The sequence below is a fragment of the Triticum urartu genome, chromosome 1 (genome assembly GCF_003073215.2).
Source record: "Triticum urartu cultivar G1812 chromosome 1, Tu2.1, whole genome shotgun sequence".
NCBI lineage: Eukaryota > Viridiplantae > Streptophyta > Magnoliopsida > Poales > Poaceae > Triticum > Triticum urartu.
Genome location: NC_053022.1, coordinates 54,194,955 through 54,216,213, shown reverse-complemented (window position 1 = coordinate 54,216,213; position 21,259 = coordinate 54,194,955). Strand labels below are relative to the sequence as shown.

General features: G+C 43.6%; 1 protein-coding gene across 2 annotated transcripts; it reads left to right on the top strand.

Moving 5' to 3' along the window:
- The first annotated feature begins 12,338 nt into the window (after positions 1 to 12,338).
- On the top strand, positions 12,339 to 21,005 carry LOC125546641 (calmodulin-interacting protein 111-like). Of its 2 annotated transcripts, XM_048710827.1 has the most exons (14): positions 12,339 to 12,634; positions 14,081 to 14,156; positions 14,268 to 14,317; positions 14,445 to 14,767; positions 15,155 to 15,316; positions 15,409 to 16,244; positions 16,335 to 16,524; positions 17,216 to 17,423; positions 17,919 to 18,376; positions 18,786 to 19,212; positions 19,946 to 20,026; positions 20,151 to 20,341; positions 20,437 to 20,652; positions 20,725 to 21,005. In XM_048710827.1, exons 4-13 carry the CDS (start codon positions 14,474 to 14,476, stop codon positions 20,605 to 20,607), a joined length of 3,018 nt encoding a protein of 1,005 aa, XP_048566784.1. In that variant the 5' UTR covers positions 12,339 to 12,634; positions 14,081 to 14,156; positions 14,268 to 14,317; positions 14,445 to 14,473; the 3' UTR covers positions 20,608 to 20,652; positions 20,725 to 21,005. The 2 variants fall into 2 exon arrangements, with proteins under 2 accessions (XP_048566784.1, XP_048566779.1); XM_048710822.1 differs by having other exon boundaries at positions 20,437 to 21,005.
- The last annotated feature ends 254 nt before the right edge of the window (positions 21,006 to 21,259 follow it).

The window sequence follows — 21,259 nt, the reverse complement described above, 5'->3', positions numbered from 1 at the left end:
TCAAGCGATTTCAGAGTGAAGTTAAGAATCATCATAACAAGAAGATCAAATTCCTATGATCTGATCAATGAGAATTTCTGAGTTATGAGTTTGGCAAACACTTAAGACATTGTGGAATTGTTTCACAGTTGAAGCCACCTGGAACACCACAGGGTAATGGTGTGTCCGGACGTCGTAATCGAACCCTATGAGATATGGTGCGATCTATGATGTCTCTTACCGATCTACCGTTTTCATTTTGAGGATATGCATTAGAGACAACTGCATTCACTTTAGACAGGACACCATCTAAGTCCGTTGAGACGACGTCGAACATTGGTTTGGCAAGAAACCAAAGTTATCGTTTCTTAATGTTTGGGGCTGCAATGCTTAAGGCTTCAGCCAGAGAAGCTCGAACCCAAAGCGGACAAACACATCTTCATAGGATACCCAAAGGTGATAGTTGGATACACCTTCTATCTCAGATCCGAGGGCAAATTGTTTGTCGCTAAGAACGGGTCCTTTCTCGAGAAGGAGTTTCTCTCGAAAGAATTGAGTGGGAGGAAGATAGAACTTGATGAGGTTGTTGAACCTCTACTTCAACCATAAAGTGGTGCAACACAGAAAGATGTTTCTGTGGCGCCTATGTCGGTTGAAGAGGAAGTTAATGATAGTGATCATGAAGCTTCGGATCAAGTTGCTATCGAACCTCGTAGGTCGACAAGGATATGTACTACTCCTAAGTGGTACGGTGATCCTGTCATGTTGTCAGACAACAATGAACCTATGAGCTATGGAGAAGCAATGGTGGGCCCGTATTCCGACAAATGGTTAGAAGCCATGAAATCCGAGATAGGATCCATGTATCAGAACAAAGTATGGACTTTGGTGGACTTGCCCGATGATCAGCGAGCCATTGAGATAAATGGATCTTTAAGAAGAAGACGGACGTAGGCGGTAATGTTACCATCTATGAAGCTCGACTTGTGGGAAAAAAAATCTTTTCACAAGTTCAAGGAGTTGACTATGATGAGAATTTCTCACGTGTAGCGATGCTTAAGTCCGTCGGAATCATGTTAGCATTAGCTGTATTTTTCGATTATGAAATCTGACAGATGGATGTCAAAACGAGTTTTTACCAGTTTTCGTAAGAAAGAGTTGTATGTGATACAATCAAAGTTTTGTAAATCCTAAGGATGCTAAAAGGTATGCTGGCTCCAGCGATCCTTCTATGGACTAGAGCAAGCATCTCGGAGTCAGAATATATGCTTTGATAGAGTGATCAAAGCTTTTAGGTTTATACAATGTTTGCTAGAAACTTGTATTTACAAGAAAGTGAGTGGGAGCACTACCACATTTCTGATAAGTATATGTGGATGCCATATTGTTGATCCGAAATAATTTCTGGAAAGCATAAACGGTTGTTTGAAGAGTGTTTTTCAAAGGAAGACCTGGATAAAGCTGCTTACATATTGGGCATCAGGATCTATAGAAATAGATCAAGACGCCTGATGATACTTTCAAAGAACGCACACCTTGACATGTTTTTGAAGGAGTTCAAAATAGATCAGTCAAAGAAGGGGTTCTTACCTGAGTTGTAAGGTGTGAAGTTGAGTAAGACTCAAAGCTTGACCACGGCAGAAGAAAGAGGAAGGACGAAGGTCGTCCCCTATGCTCTTGTCATAGGCTCTATACGGTATGCCATGTTGAGTACCGCACCTGATGTGTGCCTTGCCACATGTCTGGCAAGAGGGTACGAAGGTGATCTAGGACTGGATCATTGAGTCTAGTAGACTCTTGGATGTTGGTCACATGGCGATGTGACTTGTGAGTGTTAATCACATGGCGATGTGAACTAGATTATTGAGTCTAGTGCAAGTGGGAGACTGTTGGAAATATGCCCTAGAGGCAATAATAAATTGGTTATTATTATATTTCCTTGTTCATGATAATCGTTTATTATCCATGCTAGAATTGTATTGATAGGAAACTCAGATACATGTGTGGATACATAGGAAACAACATGTCCCTAGTAAGCCTCTAGTTGACTAGCTCGTTGATCAATAGGTGGTTACGGTTTCCTGACCATCTGAAAGAACATGCGGTGCCCCCATGTTTGGTTTTGGTAATTGATGACAATCTCTATGGACTAATGGTTGCCTTGAGTTATATTTGAAGGTTTTGTCCATAGGCTTTTCTTGGAGTACATGTGTTGGTTTCAAGGAGAGTTTGTGTCGACCAAGGTGTTATTCAAGGAATTATCCAAAGATTGGTCATGTGAGAGTTGAGCTTATTGCAAGCATGTCTTGAAGAAGAAGATTGTGTGATCATTCATGTCTACCTTCAAGACATCATTCAAATGAAGAGAATTGGAAAGGTTCAAGGATGATCAAGACTAAGTCAAGAGTGAATCAAGTTGATCAACTCACAAAGCGCAGAAGATGTATCGAGAGGGATCAAGTGATCCCATGGTATGGTAAGAATTGTCAATTACGCTTTGTGTACTAACCCATGGTCTTCGTGAGAGTTCTTTGTGGGGTTAGGTTGCGGTGTGCAAGTTCAAGTGGAGCATCACGAAGAGATCAAATGCTTGAAGCTTGCCATCCTTTGTGGTGATAATGGACTTGTGAAGATGTGCAAAAGAGTGGCTCACCCATAGTGAAGTATGGGGGAGCAATCAACTAGTCTTCATCGTGTCAACACAATCAAGAAAGGTGGTCCAACTTGAGGGAGTCAAGATTGTCATCATCTAGCTCAAGTGGACCATGTGCAAGGCAAAGGTTTGCCCTTGATAGTTTTTCTAATATACCGGTCTCATGATGGTAGTTGGGAGACCGGGTTATAGGATCGATTGTCGTACTATCAAGGGGGGCTCTCGATGAGTAGCTTGATCGTATCGTTCGTAGAGAGCTCAAACCATTGCATCCTTGCATCATCTTTCTTGGTTCTTGTTTGGTTCTCTTTGTGAGTCTTAGAGCTTATGGTCATCTTGATGACAAGCTCGAGTTCATCGAAAACGGAGTTCACATGCATCTTCTATGATGTTTTTGATGTTGGAGGTTTTGCCGGTTCTTCTCGGTTGGAGGTTTCACTCCTCTATTTGTTGGCATACCTCCCTGCCTCTTCTTACTATATCAGTCGCTGTTTTGATGCTACTCGTCGTCTTGTTTCCAACAAGCTTGAGTTTGCTCAATTCGGAGCTCATATGCAGAAGTTATGGCAGTTCTGGTTTTCTTGAGAGTGGTTTTTGTCTGGTCCCAGCGGTAGTACCGCGTGCCCCAGCGGTAGTACCGCTTGGAGCTCTCAGCCGTTGTACCGCTGCTTCCGGGCGGTGGTACCGCCAACTTGCTCAGCAAAGACTTGGGCGGTTGTTCTGGCCAAGCACCGCCCAAGTACCGGTCAGGCCTCTGTTTTGATGCGGTACTCGGGCGGTGGTGGCCCGGTTGGTCCGGTCGTACCGGTACCACCGGTGTCCGGAGCGGTTCGACCGCTCAGGACTTAGCCGCCCGAGCGCTCAAGGCCATGCGGTTGCACCGGCCCGGTACCGCTCGACTACCGCACTCAGGGGTGACTCCCTTCTGTTCCTATGCGGTGGTTGAGCGGTGGCTGGGCGGTTGGTCTGGTTGTTCTTCTCAATCGGTGCTACCGCCTGATCGCCCGGTTGTACCGCCTGGTATGGTTCTGCACGTATACTGTGAGTCCCGGTTGTACCAGGACCAGGAGCGGTAGTACCGCTCGTGTGCGGGCTGAGCACATAACGGTTGGATTTTCCCCCTCCTATAAAAGGGGGTCTTCTTCCCCTTTGAACCTAATCTCTTGAGCTCGTTTTTGCCCCCATTGTTGACCTTCTTTGAGCTTGCTAACTCTCAATCCCTCCATGAATTCTTGCTAGTTTTTGAGGGAAAAGAGAGAGGAGATCTAGATCCACATTTCCACCAATCACTTTCTCCTCTTTGTGAGGGGAACCCCTTGGATCTAGATCTTGGAGTTCTTGGTGTTCTCCTTCTTGTTCTTCCTCTCATTTTCCTCCCTAGCATTAGTTGCTCCGGTGGGATTTGAGAGAGAAGGACTTGGGAACTCCGTGTGCCCTTGCCATTGCATTTGGTGCATCGGTTTGAGTTCTCCACGGTGATACGTGGAAGTGAAGTTTGAGAAGCTTATTACTCTTGGGTGTTTGGGCACCCTAGAGCTTGTTCCTCTTGGGTGCCTTGGCTCCCTAGACGGTTGGTGTTGTTCGGAGCTCAATCATTGTGGTGTAAAGCTCCGGGCAAGCGTCGGGATCTCCAATTAGGTTGTGGAGATTGCCCCGAGCAATTTGACGAGTACCGGTGACCGCCCCCAAGGGTTGCCAAAGTGTACGGGTTCGGTGACCGCCCCCAAGGGTTGCCATTTGTACGGGTTCGGTGACCGCCCTCAAGGGTCCCTTAGTGGAATCATGGCATCTTGCATTGTGCGAGGGCGTGAGGAGATTACGGTGGCCCTAGTGGCTTCTTGGGGAGCATTGTGCCTCCACACCGCTCCAAAAGGAGATTAGCATCCGCAAGGGTGTGAACTTCGGGATACATCATCGTCTCCGCGTGCCTCGGTTATCTCTTACCCGAGCTCTTTACTTATGCACTTTACTTTGTGATAGCCATATTGTTTCTTGTCATATATCTTGCTATCACATAGTTGCTTATCTTGCTTAGCATAAGTTGTTGGTGCACATAGGTGAACCTAGTTGTTTTAGGTTTTGTGCTTGACAAATTAACCGCTAGGTTTATTCCGCATTTGTTCAAGCCTAAATCGTAATTGTTTTAAAACGCCTATTCACCCCCCCTCTAGGCGACATCCACGATCTTTCACCATGGACATTGGATGTCGTTGATAACGGGATCACATCATTAGGAGAATGATGTGATGGACAAGACCCAATCCTAAGCCTAGCACAAAGATCGTGTAGTTTGTATGCTAAAGCTTTTCTAATGTCAAGTATCATTTCCTTAGACCATGAGATTGTGCAACTCCGGGATATCGTAGGAGTGCTTTGGGTGTGCCAAACGCCACAACGTAACTGGGTGGCTATAAAGGTACACTACAGGTATCTCCGAAAGTGTTTGTTGGGTTGGCACGAATCGAGACTGGGATTTGTCACTCCGTGTAAACGGAGAGGTATCTCTGGGCCCACTCGGTAGGACATCATCATAATGTGCACAATGTGATCAAGGAGTTGATCACGGGATGATGTGTTACGGAACGAGTAAAGAGACTTGCCGGTAACGAGATTGAACAAGGTATCGGGATACCGACGATCGAATCTCGGGCAAGTATCGTACCGCTAGACAAAGGGAATTGTATACGGGATTGATTGAATCCTTGACATCGTGGTTCATCCGATGAGATCATCGTGGAGCATATGGGAGCCAACATGGGTATCCAGATCCCGCTGTTGGTTATTGACCGGAGAGTTGTCTCGGCCATGTCTGCATGACTCCCGAGCCCATAGGGTCTACACACTTAAGGTTCGATGACTCTAGGGTTATAAGGAAAGTATGTACGCGGTTACCGAGTGTTGTTTGGAGTCCCGGATGAGATCCCGGACGTAATGAGGAGTTCCGTAATGGTCCAGAGGTAAAGATTGATATATAGGAAGTATGGTTTTGGCCATCGGAAGTGTTCCGGGCATCACCGGTAGTGTATCGGGACCACCGAAGAGGTCCGGGGGTCCGCCGGGAGGGGCCACGGGCCCCGGAGGCATACATGGGCCAAGTGTGAGAAGGGACCAGCCCCTAGGTGGGCTGGGGCGCCTCCCCACCAAGGCCCATGCGCCTAGGGAGAAGAGGGGGGCAAACCCTAAGGGCAGATGGGCCCTAAGGCCCATGCCTGGTGCGCCTCCCTCTCTCCCCCACTTGGCCGCCACCCAGATGGGGATTGGGGCTGCCGCCACCCCTAGGGTGGAAACCCTAGGTGGGGGCGCAACCCTCCCTATCCCCCTATATATAGTGGAGGCAAAGGGGCATCCCAACACATGAAGTCCTTCCCCTATTGGCGCAGCCCTACCCCTCTTCCTCCTTGTCTCTCGTAGTGCTTGGCGAAGCCCTGCTAGAGTCCCGTGCTCCTCCACCACCACCACGCCGTCGTGCTGCTGCTGGATGGAGTCTTCCCCAACCTCTCCTTCTCCCCTTGCTGGATCAAGGCGTAGGAGACGTCACCGGGCTGTACGTGTGTTGAACGCGGAGGTGCCGTCCGTTCGGCACTAGGATCATCGGTGATTTGGATCACGACGAGAACGACTTCATCAACCCCATTCACTTGAACGCTTCCGCTTAGCAATCTACAAGGGTATGTAGATTCACTCCCCTCTCCCTCGTTGCTAGATGACTCCATAGATTGATCTTGGTGATGCGTAGAATTTTTTTTAAAATTCTGCTACGATCCCCAACATGGAGAACCCAAGCATATGATAATGCCAAGTTGTTTAAAGAAAAAGTTAAAAGATGGCATGACAAAAGGATACAAAAGCGTGAGTTTAATGTAGGTGATTATGTATTGCTATACAACTCTCGTTTAAGATTTTTTGCAGGAAAACTTCTCTCTAAATGGGAAGGCCCCTATGTTATCGAAGAGGTCTATCGTTCCGGTGCCATAAAGATCAACAACTTTGAAGGAACAAATCTGAAGGTGGTAAGCGGTCAAAGAATCAAACATTATATCTCAGGTAATCCCATAAATGTTGAAACCAATATTATTGAAACCGTAACCCCGGAGGAATACATAAGGGACACTTTCCGGAATGTTTCAAACTCCGAAAAGGAATAGGTATGTGGTACGGTAAGTAAACTGACTCCAAAACAATTTTTAAGGCAATATTTCTCCGTTTTGGAATATTTAGAAAAATAGAAAAATAAGTAGCAGTCCGGGAAGGACACGAGGGCCCCACGAGGGTGGTGGGCGCGCCCCCTACCTCGTGAGCACCTTGTGTGCCTTCCGGACTCCGTTTTCTTGCACGATACGTATTTTGCTCAGTAAAAATTCATTATATAACCTCCCGAAGGTTTTGACTCTCGTATCATGCAAATCTCCTATGTTCTTGTTTCGAGCTTTTTTTTGTCAGGGTTTTCCAGGCTAGGCATCATGTCGTCTCCCTCCTCCAACAATGGTGACAAAGATGCTTGGCTAATGAAGATAGATCTGAAGAGGGAAGAACCCACGAGGGTCAACAAGGATGAAAGGATCAAGAAGGCCATGGAGGATCAAGCTCTGGCAGCAAAAGACATCCTTCAACTTGATCATAACCTTCTTACCCCAACTGAGATCGAAGCTTTCAAGATGATTGAGTTATCTCATATACAAAACAAGTATCTCACACAAGAAAATATTTTGTTGAAGGAGCATATTGTCGCACTCAAGGGCATTATTCGCAAGCTGGAGGACCTCTTACGCTCGACGTGCGATTATCCGCACCTCCACCTTCTTCACCGACAAAGGAGATATGATCACATGGGTATGGGCACTCCCCTTGGCAACTGCCAAGCTTGGGGGAGGTGCCCCGGTATCGTATCACCATCACAACTCCTATCTTTATCGTTTTTCTTAGTTCGATCCTATTAGTAGTATCTTGATCTAGTAGAATAAAGTTTATGGCATGATCTAGTTTTGAGTTTGCTTTATGATCTCTCTTTGTAATCGAGTCCGTGAGCTATATATAATAAAGATTAGTGTTGAGTCAAGGGCTTGATTATTTTGCCATGATCTTGGGTGAATAAAAAGAAAGAAGAAAAGAATAAAAAGAAACAAAAAGTTCATATTGATCTTATTGAGAGTAATGACTTCACATAGAAAGGGTATGATGATTAAAAGTTGTTGGGAGTTGGCAGACATAGCTTTGGTCATTGTTGCAATTAATAGGAAGTAATAAGAAAAGAGAGGTTTTCACATATAGATATATTATCATTGACATCTTTTATGATTGGGAGCACTAATTAAAATATGACATGCTAAAGGGTTGATGTTGGACAAGGAAGACAACGTAATGAGTTATGTCTTTCTTATATCTGAGATAAAGTATGTTGTCATGGATCCTCTAACTTGTTGAACTTGCCTTTCCCCCTCATGCTAGCCAAATTCTCAGCACCAAGTAGAAATACTACTTGTGCTTCCAAATACCCTTAAACCAGTTTTGCCATGAGAGTCCACCATATCTACCTATGGATTGAGTAAGATCCTTCAAGTAAGTTGTCATCGGTGCAAAGCAATAAAAATTGTTCTAAATATGTATGATTGATTGGTGTGGGAGAAATAAGCTTTATACGATCTTGTGATGTGGAAGTAATAAAAGCGATAGACTGCATAATAAAGGTTCATATCACAAGGGGCAATATAAAGTGACGTTCTTTCGCATTGAGATTTTATGCATCCAACCATAAAAGCGCATGGCAACCTCTGCTTCCCTCTCCGAAGGGCCTATCCTTTACTATTATCTTCTACCTTATTCAAGAGTCACGGTGATCTTCACTTTTTCTTTTTCATTTTATCCTTTGGCAAGCTCAGCATGTTGGAAAGAACATGATATATATATATATATATATATATCTAATTGGATGTAGGGGAGCATGAACCATTATTGTTGACATTACCCTTGAGAAAAAGGTTGTGGGGCAAAACCGTAAGCCCCTATCTTTCTCTGTGTCCGATTAAAACTCCGTAACCACAAGTATTGCGTGAGTGTTAGCAATTATGGAGGACTAAATGATAGTTGAGTATGTGGACTTGCTTTTTAGCTCTGACATAGACTCTTTCCGATGTTATGATAAATTGCAATTGCTTCAATGATTGAGATTATAGTTTGTTGGAGCCCAATAAGGTTCATGATTTATACTCTTGCATTGTGAATAGATCATCACTTGAACATAAGTAATCATATGACAAAATCTATATATGTTGCTGTTATAAGAATAATCATGATGCCTTCATGTCCGTATTTTATTTTTATCGACGCCTCTACCTCTAAACACGAGGACATATTTATTGTTATCAGCTTTTCGCTTGAGGACAAGCGAGGTCTAAGCATGGGGGAGTTGATACGTCCATTTTGCATCCTGCTTTTATATCGATATTTATTGCATTATGGACTGTTATTTCACTTTATGTCACAATACTTATGGCTATTCTCTCTTATTTTACAAGGTTTACATAAGGAGGGAGAATGCCGGCAGCTGGAATTTTGGGCTGGAAAAGGAGCAAATATTAGAGACCTATTCTGCGCAACTCCAAAAGTCCTGAAACTCCACGGAACATCTTAAAATAAATAAAGAAAAATCCTCACCAAAGATGAAGGCCAGGGGGCCCACACCCTGCTCACGAGGGTGGGGGGTGCGCCCCCCCTACCTCGTGGGCCCCCTGGTGGGTCTCCGACGTTCATCTTCTCCTATATGAGGTCTTTCTATGAGAAAAAAAATAAGAAGGAACTTTTCGGGACGAGACTCCGCTGCCACGAGGCGGAACCTTGCCGGAACCAATCTAGAGCTCCGGTAGAGCTGTTCTGCCGGGGATACTTCCCTCCGGGAGGGTTGAAATCATCACCATCGTCAGCACCACCGCTCCTCTCATCGGGAGAGGGCAATCTCCATCAACATCTTCACCAGCACCATCTCATCTCTAAACCCTAGTTCATCTCTTGTATCCAATTCTTGTCTCAAAGTCCGGGATTGGTGCTAGTAGGTTGCTAGTAGTGTTGATTACTCCTTGTAGTTGATGCTAGTTGGTTTATTTGGTGGAAGATCATATGTTCAGATCCTATATGCATATTATTACCCCTCTGATTATGAACATGAATATGCTTTGTGAGTAATTACGTTTGTTCCTGAGGACAAGGGAGAAGTCTTGCTATTAGTAGTCATGTGAATTTGGTATTCGTTTGATATTTTGATAAGATGTATGTTGTCTAGCCTCTAGTGGTGTTATGTGAACGTCGACTACATAACACTTCACCATTATTTGGGCCTAGAGGAAGGCATTGGGAAGTAATAAGTAGATGATGGGTTGCTAGAGTGACAGAAGTTTAAACCCTAGTTTATGCGTTGCTTCGTAAGGGGCTGATTTGGATCCATATGTTTCATGCTATGGTTAGGTTTACCTTAATACTTTTGTTGTAATTGCGGATGCTTGCAATAGAGGTTAATCATAAGTGGGACGCTTGTTCAAGTAAGAACAGCACCCAAGCACCGGTCCACCCACATATCAAATTATCAAAGTATCGAACGGAATCATATGAACGTGATGAAAACTAGCTTGACGATATTCCCATGTGTCCTCGGGAGCGCTTTTCTTATTATAAGAGTTTGTTCCGGCTTGTCCTTTGCTACAAAAAGGATTGGGCCACCTTGCTGCACTTTATTTACTTTTGTTACTTGTTGCTCGTCACAATTTATCTTATCACAAAACTATCTGTTACCACTTATTTCAGTACTTGCAGAGAATACCTTGCTGAAAACCGCTTATCATTTCCTTCTGCTCCTCGTTGGGTTCGACACTCTTACTTATCGAAAGGACTACGATAGATCCCCTATACTTGTGGGTCATCACGGTCTGTGCTGGTCGACCGGCGCAGACGCGAGATCAGTTCCTGTCTAAGCCATTGAGATTGTTGTCAACGTTGGATGTGCCCTGCTGCGTCGTTCCCTTCTCGTCTCGCACAGAAATAAAACCCCGACTCCTATTGCACACGCATAACAAATTCAAGAGAGCATCCGAACCAACCTTTGGTTGCATTGTTATTCTAGAATTTTGTGTGCTCAATTTCATACAACTTGTTGCTTTAGGAAGGATACTAAACATCCTCGATTCCAATATGAGTACAATGATAATGACATATTGGCTTTTTATATTAAGGTTGCATATGATTATTTTGATATATTAAGGAGCTGGGTGGAGCTGCCGTCGCGAACCATCTCTTTCCGGTGGGGAAATGGCCTTTCTAGCGGCGATGGACAGGTAGGCGACGCCAAGATCTGCATGGCGGCGGAAGGGGTAGTGCGCGCGCGCGGGGTGGGGGGACGAATCTGGACATGCAAAAAGCGTTTTTCACCTGACAGGGGTGGCCCATGCGTCGCTTTTCCTTCCGCCGGAGCCCCCAAGCGCCCCCAGTGCACTGGGTTTGGCCTGGGATCACCCCGCCGAACCGGCGGAACTTGGCGTCCTGGGGGCGACTGGGTTTTTTTCCGGTGCCGACGGGAAAAAGTCACCCTGGGGGGTGTTGGGGGCGCGAGTGGAGATGCTCTCATGTACTAGGAGGGTGAGAGTGTTTCTGACTTACTCTGGATGGAACTCTACGCTCAAGAGCATCTCCGCCAATGTGGCAATGTTGTACTAGCCGCTTCACCTAGGGGCACCAGACCAACTGTCGGTACAAGTGCACCGAGTGGCGTGCCGGGGAGGGGAAGGACAGGGAATGTATCCGGTGCACCCGCACTTGTAGTGCTACCCGTGCACCGAATGCCATAGAATGTTTTTAAAAATCTGAAGAAGAAGAAAATCTAGCACGTTGACGCAACATCAATGTATGATGTCACAATTTTTTGTGTAAAAAATTAAAATATTTTTTTAGATACAAAAATGACAAATTTGACTTCAGTGTGATAATGGGCCAAATCTAAAGCCCGTTATGTTATGTACTATTCAACATTGAATTTGTTATTTTTGTTTTTTGAGTTAGGTTTTGAATTCTGACTTGAAATTTTATGACAACCTACATTGATGTTGTGTGAGTGTGCTAATTTTTTCAGAATTTTTTGAATATTTTAAGAATACAATGTGAGCTTGGTGTATCGGGAGCACCCCAAACCTGGGAGCACTAGATACTTTCCCGTGTACCGGTAGCACCACAAGCACCGGTGCACCAGATATTCTATCTGGTGCACCGGAGCTTGTGGTGCTACCGGTGCACCGAACTCAAGTCGCACATTTAGATGTTTGAAAAATTCTAAAAAAATTGTAGCACATTGACACAATATTAATGTAGATTCTCACAAAATTTTAAGTCAAAATTCGAAAGAAAGCTCCTAAAAAAAATGGCAAATTCAACACTGATAGTACATAATATAGGTTGAGCTTTAGATTTGGCCCATTATTACACTGATGTTAATTTTGTGATTTTTATTCTTAAAAAGTATTTCAAATTTTGATACGAAATTTTGTGATGACATACATTGATATTATGTCAATGTGTTTAATTTTTTTCAGATTTTTTAAAATGTTGTACGGCATTCGGTGCATCAGTAGCACCATAAGTGTTGGTGCACTGGATACGTTCCCGGCAAGGACAAGGCCCTGCGTGCGTGGCTGCCAGGTGTGCCCGCGGAGGCCAAGCTGGACTAGGTGCTCCTCGTCAAGTACAACCAAAAAAAATATGGTAGTCGAGGAAACGGAAAAGCAAACGAGCTGACGCTCCCTAGCTAGTTCCTAGCCGCCGCCGGCCCGCCGCCGCTACTGCCGGTCCTCAGCCGCGGCGCACTAAGCGGGCCGAAGCCTCCGCTGCCCTGCCGCCGGTACAGGATCCCAGTAGCGCTTCCCTCTGCCGAGCAGCCGCTCCCACAAGCAGCGCCTCCCTCCCTGGAGCAGCCGCTCCCGCCCAGCACGCCGCCGACCGGAGCTACGCCGTAGACCAGTCCTTAGGGAGGTAGCCACCACTCCTTCGTCCCCCCCCCCCCCCCCCCTTTCTCCCTCTTCCCTCATTCCCCCTCCCTCCTTCCTCTTGCATCCTTGTTTGTTCATTTGTTCTGATTTAATGATTTTTGCATTGGATGCGTACTTGCTGTAGATTGGATATTATGAGCATAATGATGCCTTTTTCTTGATGAGTATTTTCTGCATGATATTTCCAATGCATGTTCAAGTTTACATGTGAAAGGATTTTGCTTGATAGGTGTTTGTGATAATGCTTGTAGGGGCAAATGTTTACAAATTGTTGTTTGAATTTCAGTTGAGCAAATGTTTTGGTGTAAACATGTTAGCAGTGAAACATGCAATGGCTCACCGTTTATATGAAAAATAAAAGATTTAATTGTTTTATCTGCACCGTCTTGGCCTGAAATCAAAGCTTAGCAGTAACATGCATTTTGAGAAAGCAGGAGCTTTCTCTTGGTTATACTGGCCGAAATTGGTTTACACATTAGTACTAGTGGTATTGTTGGCATGATTGATGCCTCAAATCTTGTTTGTGATTGGGAATATGGTGGTGTATTATGCTGTGTTGTTGATTTTAGCAGTCAGACCTAAATACTACCATTGAAAGTGACTGCTTCTCCATTTGCATGTTATTGATTGATCTTCAGGTTCCACCATTCGTGTTATGCCATGCTGCAAGTCTTTCATTGTTGGTTTCTTGTTTATTCATACTCCTACAATATTACAATTTCTCTTACAATTATGTGTTTCCTGTTACACTAGTCAATCATTCTTCGGGTTTTCACCTAGTCAACCTTACTAGCAATGTTACACAAGGCTTCATTTTCGGGGTTTGATGTTAACATTAATTTATGTTTCAGTATATATGCTAGGAAGGTATTGAATTGCATGTGTACGTACCTCCCAGTGCTACGAAAGGGGGTGTCACCAACACAAGCGAATCACGTTCAAGAGTAGGAAAGCGAAGATATCTTGAACAATATTTGTAGTAGGATAGCCGATGCGTGTTTTGTGAGAGCAAGATAGGTTAGCTATGTTGATGAAGGCCATCATCATGTGAACAATTTGTGTTCTGTATGGTCCATATCTTATTTGTTAATATTTATACGCATGAAGTATGAAACACTACAATATAATCATTGAATTTCCTATATGTTAGCCATGAATTGTCTAATTTTCCTTTCCAAAATGGTTGTTGAAATGCCTAACAATGTAAAAGTCACTGCTTAGTACATAAACATTCTTTCAGCCCCGAGGGGCATTATGGAAAATTCATGCCAAATCTACAATTTCACAGTTGTCTCGACCAAATAACTTCCAACCTTTTCACAGTTCTCAGCTCACAGCCGCTTTCTCACAGCTCGCAGCTCACGGCTGCTTTCTCAGAACTCGCAGCTCAACCAAACATACTCTAATTCTATCCCTTTGGAACCTGCAGTTGGAACAGGGCACCAACATTGTCAATTGGAGAGGCTTGGAGCTGCTTTGGCATCCTCAGGAGAGCAAACAAGAAGGTAATTTGCTGCTCCTAGCTTCTATACATATTTTTTTTGTGAATTTTAAAAATAATAAATTGTATCCCTTTATTGGTGCTTTTCCAAAATGACGAATTTACCTATCTGTAGATACTGATACACGTATCGGCGCATTTTAGCTCAGGAGAGCAAGCAAGAAGGTGATCTGCTGTTCCTAGCTTCTATACATATTTTTTTGTGAACTAAAAATAATAGCAAAACGTATCCCCACATTGAAGTTTTTCCAAAATGGCAAATTTGTGTATCCATGTATCATATCTGTGTTAGGTTCCCAGAAGCTCGCCGGAACTGCTGCCATGTCTTCGAAGGGCAAGAAGAAGAAGCCGTCGGCATCCCCGCAGCCGTCACCTCGTACACCTCCCTCTCGCGCCCGTGAAGGCACCGGGGGCTGCATCCTGGACCTCTCGTCCACCGCTGCAGCGGCGGCGGCGCGGTACCCGGCTCTCGTACCCCGCGGAGGCGCGGGTTGTTTCGCCGGCACCGTCTCCGATGTGGTCTCCAGGGGCGGGAGCCGCGGTGGCGAGGGGAGGCTCTGGCTTGCCGAGCCCGCCATGGCTAGCACCGGGCTTCGGCCTGGGTGCCTCGTCTTTGTATGCTCCTCACCAAACTTGTTAACTAAGCACTACACTTGTGTTTTCAATACAAACCATGCTCCATGTAACATCAATTATTGCTGTTAAAATTTCGACTGTGTGCCCACCTTTGACTGTGTAGATGTATCTTTGCTCTACTAGTGTAACATCTGGTCAACTGAATATACATTGATTGATCCACACTGTTTTTCAATACCGCCGCAAAGAATCATATTTACAGCTTGCTGAAAATAAGATTAACACATACAGTGGATTGCGGTACCCTGGTTGTAGAACTGACATTCGAGCTTCCCATGGATTTTCCAACAGAGATAAAACTTCAGCTTACCAGTGTCTATGTGTTGTTTTGTTCTAGTCAGCTGAGCTTCGTCTCCTTGTTCTTAGGTGTCACTCATTTCTTCAAGTAGTAACAGTTTAGATGGCTTCCCACTTGATAGTTTATTTGAGGAGTGCAACAGATTTTTTGATCTTGATGTGGACAATGATCTCATCTCTAATGAAGCTGGGGTGAACTTTGTGACTGCCACAGTTTTCCCTTCACGTGAGGTATGTGCCTTTGTTATCTTTCTTCTCTTGGTGTATAAATGCCGCGAATGCCAAACTGTAAAAGTTTCTGATTGGATGGTCACTCTTATCAGGTTCAAAAGAATGACATCAAGCTCTCTTGGGATCTTGCCTGCACACTGGGATACCCTGCAGTAGGTCGTTCTTTGCTAATTAGCCCCCTATATACATCCCAAGCCCCAAAGCGAGCTGATTCTGGCGAGTTTTTGCGTGTGATAAAATGCAGCGATCTTTATCTCAGTCTAGTTCCAACGAAAGTTGTACTGTCCAGTCATAATAAGTCGGAATCTGATTGCCATCCTGTAAGAAATGTGATGGTTATGGAGTCACCTAAAAGGATTCCTTCAACTCCTCCATGCAGAAATGAATCCCATGATGGTGCATCTAACAGTGGCTTTTCATTGTGCTTGGATCAAGCCACTGCAAAATCAGCATTAGCAGATGATAAAATAAGTGACTTGCTGAAGACTTCTGCATCACGGTGGCTTGATGGTAGGCACTTGCTGAAAGGAAACTATGTCCCTCTATCAATGTGCGGAAAACTATCTATGTTCGTAGTTCTGCGAGCAGAAACAGATGGTTCTGCCCTGGATGTAGTGCATGAGAAAAAAAATTCAATGTCTAGTGCAGATGTCTCTGGTAAATTGGTTGAAACCCCTGCTTTGTTCCTTGTCGAGAGAACCACAAAAGTGCACCTTTCTGATTTGTCATCTTCAAAGGAGTTTGGGTCAGATAAGCTAGGGTTCCCACCAGAATATTCCATCTGTGCTGATACAGCAAGTGAAGATGCCAATCATGATCAAAGGCTTGGTGGGTTATCGGAAGTGTCAGCAAAAGTAAAAGAAATGATTTCGTTTTCGCTGGCAGATCAAATTGGTCTGCCAAGGAATGGTTTGCATGATTTACCAAGGTATAGCGTGAACTTGCCCCCCCCCCCCCCCCCTAGATTGCAAACACATTTATTTGTTAGTTAACGATATACTATTTTCTTTCATTTCAGGTATAAAGGTCTTCTTCTTTATGGCCCACCTGGAACAGGGAAAACCTCTCTTGCTTCTTCATGCGCCTATGATCTGGGAGCCAATCTTTTTACAATCAATGGACCAGAGATCATTAGTCAGTATCACGGTGAAAGTGAACAAACATTGTATGATGTTTTCACTTCAGCTAAGCAAGCTGCACCTGCTGTGGTTAGATTTTCTTCTAATGCCAACCACTTCTTTTCATTGTCATGTCAACAGCAGTTGAAATACTCTTAGTCTACTACCTTTTTAGGAAGCTGATGTCACAATTTTTTAACCTTTTCTCCCTCACCCTGTATCATGTGGGATAGAAAAATGAGCAATCTTTTTGTTCACGACTTCTAGAACCTGAGTTAAAATGATTCATATCCTCAGATGGTTACCCTTAGTATTCTAGATGAAAACATTGGTCATCCATCTTTAGAGGAACCTCATCCTTTACACCATTTTTTAACATTTTAAGTGAAGTTAGAAGTTACTACCATTTTAAAATCAATATAACACTTACTGCAATTGAAGAAGATACAAAAGTTGAAGAAGATAAAAAAACAAATATATCTTATGAACTAGATTTTGGGTAAGCTAGGTGTTATCATCCATTATCTCTTGAGTTATTAGTGATCAAAATTAGTAATAGCTCCTGTTATCAATGTTTATGGATTGAATGAAGTATTTAATTACAAATGGTTTCTCTATACTTCAATGAGGACTTATGAATGATTAGCAATATGATTATTGATGTCTATGAATTGAATTATTTAATTACCATTGGTTTCTCTATATTACAATGAGGAAGTATGTGATGTCTTAATTGATAACAATATTGAGGATTGATAATATGTATCTTCATTGATATTAGATATTTATTGATGAATTGGATGCGATTGCTCCAGCCAGGAAGGATGGAGGCGAGGAGTTGTCTCTTAGAATGGTGGCCACTCTGTTAAAACTGATGGATGAGATTGGCCGTAATGATCGTGTTATCTTGATTGCTGCTACAAATCGTCTTGAAAGTATTGATCGTGCATTACTACGACCAGGAAGATTCGATCAAGAAATTGAAATAGGTAGAAATCTCTGATGTTTTTCATGTACCGCAGTTCTATATATATTCTAGGTCAGTGCTGTTCTTTTTTAAGGTATTGTGTGCAATCATCCCCTAACAAAAGGTATTTGTGTGCAACTAAATCCAGTGCTAGTATATGTGCCGAATACATGAGGATTCCTTTTGCTGGTAACATCATCCATTTAGGGTGGTATCAACAAATAATTGTAGGCGATTGATTAATGCCCCCTCCTCCCCCGGCGAAAAATAGGCAATTTGTTATCTTGCATTTTAAGTACTTTGCGATACTTAAGAGACATCATGCCCCATATACTGTTATCTGCATCACTTTAGTACTAGCTGTTTTCAGAACTTAGGGTAAACTGAGGTTGACTGCTTACAGATAGCGTCAAATGCAAGCTGGCTGTCTTCGATGATAAGCCGTTGAATAATAGGGTTGTCCAGTTGATAAGTTGTTGAGCAAGTCAAAGTTGATCAATTGTTGATTCACTTGCAGGAGTACCATCTCCAGGACAGAGGCTGGACATACTTCACCACCTTCTAAGTGGAGTTCACCACTCCCTCACTAGTGAGGAAGTTGAGTCCCTTGCTTTTGCCACTCATGGATTCATGGGTGCTGATCTAGCTGCACTATGCAACGAGGCTGCATTGAGTGCTCTTCGCCGTTATATCAGTGTAAAGGAAAGTTCAACCCAACTACTTGGTGATCGTGACACAAATGCAGAAAAGACGAATATTCAAGAAATTGATGGTCTTTTGGGTTATGAAATAAGCTCATTATCATCATCTCTCTCAAAGTTAACCATGTCAATGGAGGATCATTGCTGGACCAGTAGAGGTGATACCATAGAAAGTAGCGAGCCGGATGATAAGAAAGATGAGTTGCTATTGTTGGTGACTAAAGAAGACTTTGAACAAGCTAAAATGAAAATTAGACCAAGTGCGATGCGTGAGGTATCATTTTTACCCACCTTATATGTTCATTTAGTGTTTCTTTCTCAGATTTCTTCTCTTATTACTTGCTGTGATTTTTTTCATAATAGTTCTTGTCTTGTAAGCATCATTTCTTCTCTCTTGCTTTTTCTTTCTTTCTTTTCATATGTTTGTGTCAATATTTGTGTCATGGACTCCAACTGATGAGCAGTGGAAACTAAACTAAAAGTTGCACATTTCAGAACAATTGATGTGAAGTTCTGGTATAACAATTTCAGTTTAATGTAAGGTGTTCTTGATTTGGTTGTTCGAGATGCACCCTGGTGTGTTGCTATCTTATGGGAAATAGACACCAACATCAGTAAAAATATGTGTGTGATCTGTAGAACGTAGCACAATGTTAATGCTTCTTCCATCATTTCCTGTACAGGTAATGCTAGAGCTTCCAAAGGTACGATGGGAAGATGTTGGTGGTCAAGCCAGGATCAAGAAGCAGTTAATTGAAGCCATCCAGTTGCCACAGAAATGCCCAGACGCGTTTGAACGCTTAGGGATCCGCCCTCCTAGAGGATTGCTAATGATTGGACCACCAGGTTGCAGTAAGACATTAATGGCTCGCGCTGTAGCTTCTGAAGCAAAAATGAATTTCCTTGCAGTTAAGGGTCCTGAGCTTTTCAGCAAATGGGTTGGTGACTCTGAAAAGGCAGTGAGATCATTATTTGCGAAGGCGAAGGATAATGCGCCTGCAATATTATTTTTTGATGAAATAGATGGGCTTGCAGTAACTCGTGGCCATGGAAGTAATGGCATATCTGTTGCTGATAGGGTACTCAGTCAGTTGCTACAGGAAATGGATGGTAAGCCTTGGTACTTAGGGACTGTTGGTTGGTCCATGATGGTAGTCCAGCAACTGGTCACTTGTTACCTCAGTCTTTATTTGATCAAATCATTGATTTTTTATTAAGTAGTTAAATACTGGAAAGTGGGTTACTCTTGTATTATAGGCTGTCGTTGATTTAATTGATGACTACTCCCTCTGTCCCAAACCAAGCAACGGAGTGAGTACTACACAAACCAAGCAGTCAAGCATGTAAATTAGAGCAGATATGACGTTTCTACTATTTCTTTAGGTTCTACTGGTTGATTCCACACAGGTTGTTCTTTCTTGGTACAATTAACAGAATAATCTTAGATAGTAAACCTAGATTACATTCATTAAAATGGACAATTACTAGTCAAAATTGAGGCCCCGGTATCTTACTATCTTACTCCCTCCGTCCCAAATATAACGTTTTTGCAAGCTACTTGCAAAAATGTCTTATATTATGGGACAGAGGGAGTATTAGTTACTGGGCTCTGTGCTACTCCCTCCGTTCAGAATTACTTGTCTCGAATATGGATGTATCTAGAACTAAAATACGTCTAGATACATCCATTTCTGCGACAAGTAATTCCGAACGGAGGGAGTATTTGCTTGTCTTTTCATTCTTAGTTGGAAATGCTGAAAACCTACGATCTGGACTCATGTTAGTTGTTACATATCTTTGCCAGTTAGGTTTTTATCATCTATAATTACCATGATTGCAACAGGTTTGGACCAGAAGATTGGTGTCACTGTTATTGCAGCTACGAATCGTCCTGACAAAATCGATATTGCACTTCTGAGACCAGGTCATCTGTCTTAACTACACAGATTATGCACATGCATTTTATGGTCTATGTTCCTTGTTGAGTTACACATGCAATGCTCTCTATCTTTTGTTGGTTTTAACTTCATGAATGATGTATGCACTAGGTCGTTTCGACAGACTGCTTGATGTTCAACCACCAGATGAAGCTGACCGTGAGGATATTTTCCGGATTCATACACGCAGCATTCCTTGCAGTCACGATGTCAATCTAAACGAACTTGCTAGACTCACAGAAGGCTACACCGGCGCCGACATAAAGCTCGTCTGCAGGGAAGCCGCTGTAGCTGCTCTTGATGTATGCTACCTGCCCTTTGCCCATTCTGGTACACAAGGACTGGATGTGTTTTCTTCACTAGAAGCTTGCTGATAAACTATTTGGATTTTTACCAGGAGAACTTTGACATCCCAGAAGTAGCAATTACACACTTCAAGTCGGCAATCGACCGAGTAAGTCCATCAGATATGCAGTTCTACCAAGAACTTGCGGCGCGGTTCCGCCGTCTCGTTGATGACACAGATAACGCAACAACGCCGGGAATACGTACCGAACCTCCCATTTAGTATCCTTCTATATGTACAAGTGTACATAGAGGAGAGCAGTTCACTGTAAGCCATTCCTTATCTCCTCATTACCTCAATGACTCATCATTCGGTCCTAACATGAATTTGTGTTGACAGTTGCAGTATGATCCTCCAGCATTTCCTGTAGCTGGAATTCTTTTTGTTTCTGGTAGAGGCTAGTAGTGCAAGTCAAGAGTTGCATCTTTTTCCTCGATGTCCAATGGTTCCATCTAGTAATATTTTTATAGTGGTGGCTCTTGAAAGAGAGAGGATACTGATTACTGAACACAGTTTTGCCTGTGCAATTTTTTGCTAGTCATGTACCCGTGGAGTGAGTGTAAAATTTGTGCACATTTTGACTGCCAGTAATGGGATTGAGGAATCTTGCGCACGTGGAATTTTGGCGTGGAGAGTTTGGAATCCCAGCTCGAGAGCCGGTGAAAACGCGACTGCGGGGTGAAAAGCCCAACCCTTTTGCCCGACGCCTGCAGCATTCCCACTCCTTGGCTCGTCTCTCACCACTCCGGCCATGGACGCAGCCGGCTCCGTGTCTCACAGCCGCAAGCGTCCCCTCAATCTCAATCTAGTGCCGGCGCTCTCTGGCGGCGATGACCATCACAGCAGTACTGCAGTAGGCCAATCCTATTCCCCT

Excerpts from the sequence above, each read along its gene's own strand:
- LOC125546641 (XM_048710827.1), top strand. The coding sequence starts at position 14,474 with ATGTCTTCGAAGGGCAAGAAGAAGAAGCCGTCGGCATCCCCGCAGCCG. Across the intron at positions 18,377-18,785 it reads GACCAAGTGCGATGCGTGAG|GTAATGCTAGAGCTTCCAAA; the intron begins GTATCATTTTTA and ends TTTCCTGTACAG. Across the intron at positions 19,213-19,945 it reads GTTGCTACAGGAAATGGATG|GTTTGGACCAGAAGATTGGT; the intron begins GTAAGCCTTGGT and ends TGATTGCAACAG.